At 39.2% G+C, this 9,017-nt stretch overlaps 1 protein-coding gene across 5 annotated transcripts in view; it reads right to left on the reverse strand.

Moving 5' to 3' along the window:
• The window catches only part of SPDEF (SAM pointed domain containing ETS transcription factor), a 51,035-nt gene extending 44,330 nt beyond the window's left edge, over positions 1 to 6,705 (reverse strand). The window contains exons 1-3 of one of the 5 annotated variants that reach the window (XM_040337773.1): positions 6,583 to 6,705; positions 5,718 to 5,850; positions 391 to 782 (exon numbers count right to left, since the gene is read on the reverse strand). In XM_040337773.1, the coding sequence (XP_040193707.1) occupies positions 391 to 782; positions 5,718 to 5,743 (418 nt within the window). In that variant the 5' untranslated portion in view covers positions 5,744 to 5,850; positions 6,583 to 6,705. Of the gene's footprint in view, positions 1 to 390; positions 783 to 5,717; positions 5,851 to 6,144 lie in introns of all 5 variants that reach the window. The other 4 variants (XM_040337772.1, XM_040337774.1, XM_040337776.1 and 1 more) reach the window with 4 other exon arrangements.
• Positions 6,706 to 9,017: the final 2,312 nt, after the last annotated feature.

Raw genomic sequence — 9,017 nt, forward strand, 5'->3', positions numbered from 1 at the left:
TGCTTTCGAGCATGTGCCGACTTGATTCTGAGCATGCATGTTTTTTTCTGGGAGTTCCACACAGACGAAAGGGAATTTCCGCTAGAATTTTTTTTCATTGGAAAAAAAGAGAACATGTTCTCTTTCTAAGTCCGTCGGAATTTCCAATGGAAAAAATCCGATGGGGCACACACACGGTCGGAATATCCGACGAAAAAATTCAGTGTGACTTTTTTCTTCGGAAATTCCGATCGTGTGTACAAGGCATTAGACTGTGGTTTGCCCTTGCATACGTTCATAGAGCACATCATATTCAAATTATCTGCATGGTTTTCGTTTATAAATGAACTTTTTAATCAAGCTGTATAGCAATCCACATGTGACTGTGCACAACAGAGATGTTCCACTCACCTGCGGATATATTGAGTAGTTTGCATGCTGTCTCAATATCTTTTAAAACTTCCCCTACAACCATAGTCTGCATTTGTTCCAAAGAATGTTCCTCTAGGTGTAGTGATGTTTGGTATTCCAGCTCATGATGAAGTCCTTGACTGTCTATAACAGGGCATTGCTCAGGTTCCTTTTGAGCTTCTCTTTGTGCACTTGACAAGAGACTTTTGGGAACCCAGTTTCCTCCATCACCACTGTACAGCATGTCACAAAATGGCAGATAGTACCCAGGTGCACCCTCTTCAGAAGGCTTATCCAAGCTAGTCAGTGAGGAATCCTGCAGCTCCAAGTGCGTGACCGTTGGAAGGTTTGTTCCACTGCTCCCCATGCCGTAAGACTGTAAGCAGGAATACCTGGAAATCAAATTGTAAACATTCTCATTTTTACTGCAACATTTCATATTCATCTAAGTTATACTTTGTTCTGCTTTTAGTGCTGATTTCAACACATTATTACTACTGAAACATGTCAAACTTTAATACATTTGGTGCATCATACTGTAGTTCAGAATACGTATTTGCATAGCAAAGCTGGATACTGTAAGAGATGTTTCTTTTTTATGACACATAGGCCTGGATTCACGTAGCACTTACGCGGCGTATCTCCAGATACGCCGCGTAAGTGTAAATGTGCGCCGTCGTATCTATGCGCCGTGCCCATAGATAGATACGCCTGAAATTAGGCTTCATCCGACCGACATAAGTTTCCTACGCCGTCGTATCGTCGGCGCATATTTACGCTGGCTGCAAGGGGTGCTTCCATTGATTTACGATTTGAATATGCAAATGAGGGAGATACGTCGATTCACGAACTTACTTGTGCCCGGCGCATTCATATACACGGTTTACGTAAGTCGTACGTCCGGCGTAAAGGTAAGCCTCATAAAGCAGGGGTAAGTCATGTTAAGGTATGGACCAGGGAACAGCCGCCGTATTTTACGCTGTTGGGATGCGTCCACGGGACGGCGCATGCGCTGTTCATTCGGCCCATCATTTGCATGGGGTCACGGTTCATTTAAATGGATCACGCCCACTTCCACCTACTTTGAATTAGGCCGGCTTACGCCGAGGAATTTACGTTACACTGGCGCAACGTAGGGAGCAAGTGCTTTGTGAATACTCTGCTTGCCTCTCTGTGTTACATCAGCGTAGCGCATATGAGATGCGCTACGCCGGCAGAAAGATGCGCCGAGCTACCTGAATCTAGCCCATACAGTATAGGTTTTCAGTTTTTGCTGGGATTGTGTTCCTGATTAATTTGTGTATTTCACATGAAACTTTGTTTTTTCTTATAACCGATAGAAGTCATAAGCTATTGGGTTTTTCAATATACCAACCCAAGTTTGTCTGACAGCAAAGCTCAGAACTCAGTAAATCTGTTTATAATATCAAATCTCAGTGTATTTCTGCACACAGGGAACAGCACTGGAGGCGCAAAAATTACAGGATGTCTCCTGCACTCAGCATCATTCCCACCTGTGTGTTTAGTGTTATTTCAATTCAGGCTGTGTCATTTTTCTATTCAAAGGGATCTTAGCATTGGTAGGGCAGGCTCCTGAACATGCAATCAACATGGTTGACTGTTAAGCCTCGTACACACGGCCGAGGAACTCGATGGGCGAAACACATCGTTTTGCTCGTCGAGTTCCTTGTTAGGCTATCGAGGAACTCAGCGAGCCAATTTTCTCCATTCCCATCGAGGAAAAAGAGAACATGCTCTCTTTTTGGCTCGACGAGTTCCTCGACAGTTTCCTCGTCAAAATGTACACACGACCGGTTTTCTCGGCAAAAAAAAAAAAACAGCAAGTTACTGGTTTTTGCCGAGAAACTCGGTCATGTGTACGAGGCCAAACAGTGATCACATGATAGGGAGGCCATCCTACTGGCTCTAGATCTTCACTGTGTGACCAGGAGCCTTTAGTGACAGGGCAGTCACAGTGCTAAGAGAATATTTTGTGCTAAACATGCTGCTTGCACAAAATATATTCCATTCATAGTCATTTATATGGGGCAGCATAGCATAATGCCCAACCCTGTGCCACTACATGTGAAAGGGGTTAAAGTAAAACTGTGCCCAGACCATGGTAATTAAACTATACACATATTCACCAAGTTTTAAAAAGGTTTAAACCAAGCCATCCATGTTTTACAGTATCTAGCTGCTTTTAATGTGAAGTTACTCCTTCTCAAAGATCAAGGCAAAGACTCTGAAGTTGGGTTTTAGTCTGTTTCTAACAGCTTAGAAAGATCAGTTGGGTGTTTACATTAGAGGGCTAACATCTTGCCAAGATCTGTTCTCATCAAAAACCTGCTGCCTGTATTATGAACTTTGAAAATGAGTTTCTTCACAGCCCTACTGCAAACACAGAAAACATTATCATATGTATACTGCCATTGTAAATCATAGTTGCCTTGCCAAAATTCTGTTCTTCTGTCTTTAGTACTTTCAAAGACACTGACTTGAAACAAGTATGCAGCAAGTTAGAACTTCTGGCTGCAGCAATCGGGATTGTTTGTAAAACTGACAGGCAGACCCCTGGCCTAACCTGGCGGCACTGCTGCCGATTGCACTGCATGCACGCCTGTCTTGAACTGACATGGCGGGTGCCGGCGGGTGGAGGGAAGGGAGAACAGCAGACACATGTCCGCTCTCCTCCTCTCCTTGTTGGCTAGCATAGCCGGGAAAGGATGTATTGCAATGCAATGTGCATTGCAATACATCCAGTGGAGCCCAGAGAAGGCATGCAGGGTTTTTTAGACCCCGCTTCCCATTAAATAGAACCTGTCACCTAAAAATCATCAAATATTGGACTTTTTGGTCCTATATGTGATGGGAAAAATATATATATTTTTTGCAAAAAATAAAGTTACACCCGAGCACATAAAATCCACCCCCAAAAAATATCGAGCCCCCCCCTCACCCCCGTATGAACATAAATGCATGCGTCGGAGTGCCTACATGTGAAAACGGTAATTGCTATACACATGTTACATATTACCACACATGTAAAACTGAGAGCAATAATTCTAGCACAAGACCTCCTCCGTAAACATCAGTTTAGTATTAGGAGGTCTTGTGCTATTATTTCTCTTACTTTTACGTGTGTGGCGATATGTAACATGTGTATAGCAAGCACTGTTTTCACATGTAGGCACCCCGGACGCATTCATTTATAGGTCATCTGACCCTATAGGGGGCTTTTGAAGCGTCACCTATAGGGCGCACACAAGTTAAAGGTTTGACATGTTGGGTATCTGTTTACTCGGTACAAACTTGTCTTTTATATTTTCCCAAAATGTGGGTAGTTTATTGGGTTTGTTTGCCCTAAAATTCACTTAAGTGTGATTTTTTATTTATTTTTTACTGAAATTTGACGTTTCCTAGACCTTTGCGTCAATTTATCTAGGAAAGAAAGTCTGTTTTGCTGTCTATTTTTGAGGGGGGCGCTTCAGAATTCTCTGCCTATAGGCTCCTGAGATGTAAATGCAGCCCCGGTACCACTAATTATGTTAAGTAAGAAATTATCTGAATTATCATGAAATTATTGTCATGTAGTTAGCTATAAATATTAGAAAAGCTCATTGATAAAATAATACCAACAGCACTTTTATGCTGCTAATTAAAGTCCAACATCGATATTGAATTCCTAATAGATACCCTCTTCTATATTCAAAAGAAACTTAGTTTTAGGATAATTAGCTTTTGCCCTAAATGAACCTAGTGTTATGGTGCCTGTAGAAATATGCTAAGAAAGTTAAATTCCAAGCTCCAGTAGGGACTGATGTTAATTCTGAATATTTACTCTGCAAAACAATGCAAAAAAAAAAATATCAGCACTGTGTAAACATAGGTTGAGCGGATAAACCACCAGACCTGATTAAAATGATGCCCTGCAAAGTAAAAAGGGTAACTAATGTGGTTGAGCAGCATGGCAAAAAGTTAAAACACAGGACGCCGTCACAAGCAAACATATCAAGGTACAAATTTTCAAAGTCAGAGTGTAAAAGCTTTCTTTTCAAAATGGAAATAGGTTCTTCTTTTTCCTCTTGTTACATTAATATGGTACTATATTTCCTACCCTTCCACCACATACTGGGCACAAGGAAAGTAATTACTCAAAGTAACCATTAAAATTTCAGCTCTGGCAAACTTAGAACCTAACAAAAAGGTTTGCGCATAGGTTGCTACAAACCTTTGCAGACTGCAAAATAAACCTGGGTGACAGATTGTTAATATATCTTGGTTATCTTAATATATCTTGGCTCTGTTTAATGACCTGCTCAATAGTTAAATATACACACAAATGTATTACAGGACTGTGCAACTAATACATAAACCACTAACTTACTAGGTTAAATACGGATTTCTACAAGATAAGGAATCATATAGTGGTGTTGGTTTTACTAAAATGCTATCTAAAAAGATGCATTCATATTTTACTGATAACTAGAATTCATTTGACAGATGTCTGTACCTGAAAATTTTGCATTGTAAATGAAAAAGTATTGTAGATTGCTCTAAACTAATAACAGTTTATGTTTTATTAGATTATGTTCAATTCACCAGTCCAATCTCTTTTGCTAATTCTATATACGTTGCTAAGTGGTGTTTATAACACTGAAATCCCATATATTCCAGTGGATGAACATGGATAAAGACATTTCTAAGCTTGTTAAAGGGACCGTCCCTAGCATAATAAAAGACCTCCCTTTGAAGGAATAAGACTTAAAAGATGGTGACATGAAGTGGCAGCCATGACCATACCAAGGTCAAATGGTTTAGCCTCACGGGATATTTTGTCATAATAACACTTATGTTAGTTTTAAAAGTGAATTTTTGTAAATGTTTGCTGAAGTTATCCAGTCTGCAGAAAGACAATTAAAAGGTAAACTAGACATGGCTTCCTTTTGGAAGCAGCAAACCGTACCATGGCCACACCTGTAGATTTTACTTTTGCTAACAGCTACGTCACTCTGTTGCCTTAGGTCATCTATTCACATCATATTGTACATAAGAGATGTAACTAGAAAGCATACATGTACATTATAGACGATAAATGCTACATTTTTTAAGCTACAAAATAATTATTTAAAAGACTATGCCCTTAAGCTGCCTGCTTTTCGAACAACCCCGTATTATAAAAATGTTAGAATTTAAGGTGTTTGAAACAGAACATTCTATAAACGATATAAAAAATCACAGGGTCCAAACAGTGACATATAATCTTACAGCATACAGAGTCACCTGTTTGTGTCATCTTAAACTCTTTCAATATGGCTCATTCTTACCTGTTTAAAACAGAAGAGATTTCCATGTGGTATTCAGAAACGATACACTGCTTTTGGTTGAAGTCATAGAAATGTATGCTTGGGTATCTTTAAAGTAAGTGCTTGTGAATAATTGGATGATAGGATATAGGATCTGTGGGTACCAAACTCAAAACTAAGTAACAGTATGGTACAAACCCTAAATATAGCGGCACTATTTTTACCTAATGGCTTTACAGTTAGTATTTTGCTTGGAATACAGATAAAGAAAACATCGTAAAGGCACAAAAAAAAATCTGCAATATGGAAAAATATTGGCAGTGCCAAAGATGCTAAGAAGGTCATAAAATATTTAAAACATTATATCTAAGTAACAGGATTTAAGTTCTAATGCGTAAAATGAAGCATTGTACTTTTCCCCCACTTTTAATAAAATGTAGAGCTTTACCTGTCCAGAAAGTGAAGTGCCACCTTGGGATATCACAGTGTCATTTGTATCAAGTCACAGACAACTCTCTTTCACTTCTGTTTCACGTTCTCTCTCCCAATCTCTGTTCCCTTCTCTCTCTTTCCCTCCTCTTTTTCTTTAAGGCCCTCTCTCCTCCCTCTGTCTCTCGCTGACGATGCTTTAAATCCTGGAAGAGACACGTGTCCCTGGTGCAAAGGATGTCTCTTCTATTTCTTCCTCCTCTCTTTGCTTTCCTTATTAAATACCTTGCATCTCCCAACTTCTTCCTTCAGTTTTTTTTTCTTCCTATTCGTTATCTTTAAGATAACAAAGATTTCTTTGTTTTTTGTTTTTTCTTCTATCCTTTTCTAGTTATTTCATTGTTTCTATGATTTTTAACTTCTTTTAACTCATTTCCTTTCTATAAAATGTCTTTACCTCTATCCCTTCTTTTCTGATTCCCCCTTTTTCTTCTTGCTGAAGTCTCCCTGTATTCACCTTCTGTCCTTTTCTTTCTCGTTTCTTATTCTCTTTCTCTCTTCTCTCTAAAGGAATCATCTTAGTTTATATAGTGCTATCCCGTACCTGAGTAAACACACCCTGTATGCTCACATTTAACAGGTGCAGGACCTGCCCGCTTAACTCTTCAGTGACACTATTGTGACATTTAGCTAAAAACTGATAACAACTAAGTCAAGAGCTGGAAATTCCTGTAACTTGCATTTGCCAACAATTGATAATATCTATAATCACTGTGACATATACACAGGTAGATGTGAATTACCTTACTACTGCACAGAATATTTAAGCTACAGTCACACCTCTGCATTTGTCATGGTTTGTTAAATCTTGCTTTCGGCATCTTATGTGCGGCTTTGGGCAAATTTTCTTTAGAGATAACGAACGTCTAAAACTGCATAAAAATCAGAAAGAAATGAATAAAGCCTCAACATGACACTAAACTTTGGTTTTAAAAATATATATTCTATTCAAGTGTGTATAAGTGCCTTCTGTTGTGCTCAGCCTCCTCCAAGTCTCCAAATTCCTTTTTAATGCTATGATCCAACTTTCTGTTAGAGGATGGCTACATTCATCCATACTCATCCATCGTGCCATACCATCAGGGAGGCGTGCGATTGGCCCCAAATGTATTCTGCAGCAGGACAGCGACCACAAACATACAGCCAATGTCAATAAGAACTATTTTCAGTGTAATGAAGACTAGGGAGTCCTGAAAGTGATGCTTTGGCCCCACAGAGCCCTGATCCCAACATCATCGAGTCTGTCTGGAATTACATGAGACCAAAGGATTTGAGGCAGCCTACATCCACAGAAGATCTGTGCTTACGTCTTCAAGATGTTTGGAACAACCTACCTGCCGAGTTCCTTCCTGTGTGTACTGGACTGGGTGTACCTAGAAGAGTTGTGCTGGTTTGAATCCAAAGGGTAGCCACACCAAATATTGGATTTAGATTTTTCTTCTCTTCGCTCACTTTGCATTTTGTAAATGTATAAAAATAAACAATTAAATATATATATTTTTAAAGCATTTCTTTCACACCTGCCTAATACATTTGCAGAGTACAGTACATCCACAATCTAGTTGTGCGACCTTCTTTAGGCATCACAGAGTGCCATCTGCTCATCCAGATAGAACTGTGGAAACTTTAATACATTTCCTACCCCACTAAATCCCAAAGTTTCTGTGATGATTCCGTTTCTATCCCACACAAAGCACATTTCATGCATGATTGTGTAAAAAGTAATTGCATGGCCAGCTGTTGTATCTTGTATTTGGTGGTGGGATCAATGAAACATAAGCAAAAAAGTTTCTAAATTCTACCAAAATTACAAATTGCTTTTGATCTTTGCTAAGCCCACAAGATCCAGATGATCATTAATACAATAAATACAATTGCATTAATACACACCATGCTGAAAAACTTCTGGTACTGGTTCTTCTGGGTTTTATCACTACAAAATGCATTTTCATTCTTGTTAAAAACCAATTAAGGACCTTGCCTGTTTTTCGGACTCGGTGTTTACAAGATTAAAACTGTTTTTTTTGCTAGAAAATTACTTAGAACCGCCAAACATTATATATTTTTTTCTAACACCCTAGAGAATAAAATGGCGGTCATTGCAATACTTTTTGTCTCACCGTATTTGCGCAGCGGTCTTACAAGCGCACTTTTTTGGAATAAAAAAATAAGACAACACTAAAGTTAACCCAATTTTTTTTATATTGTGAAAGATAATGTTATGCCAAGTAAAATGATACCCAACATGTAATGCTTCAAAATTGCGCCCGCTCGTGGAATGGCGTCAAACTTTTATCCTTAAAAATCTCCATAGGCAACATTTAAAAAATTCTATAGGTTGCATCTTTTGAGTTACAGGGAGGGTCTATGGCTAGAATTATTGCTCTCACTCTAACGATAGCGGCAATACCTCACTTGTGTGGTTTCAACACCGTTTTCATATGCGGGCGCTACTCACGTAGGCGTTTGCTTCTGCGCGCGAGGTCGTCGGGACGGGGCGCTTTTTTGGTTTTCTTATTTAATTTATTAATTTTTACACTGTTTAAAAAATAAAATGGGTCACTTTTATTCCTATTACAAGAAATGTAAACATCCCTTGTAATAGAAAAAAGCATGACAGGTCCTCTTAAATATGAGATCTGGGGTCAAAAAGACCTCAGATCTCATATTTAGACTAAAATGCAAAAAAAAAAAAAAGCATGGGCGGAAGTGACGTTTTGACGTCGCTTCCGCCCTGCTATGCTATGGAGACGGGTGGGGGTCATCTTGCCCTCACTCGTATCCCAGCCAGGCAGGAGGAAGGACCCGGTAAGAAATCTACATCCTGCAGTT

The sequence above is a fragment of the Rana temporaria genome, chromosome 2 (genome assembly GCF_905171775.1).
Source record: "Rana temporaria chromosome 2, aRanTem1.1, whole genome shotgun sequence".
Classification (NCBI taxonomy): domain Eukaryota; kingdom Metazoa; phylum Chordata; class Amphibia; order Anura; family Ranidae; genus Rana; species Rana temporaria.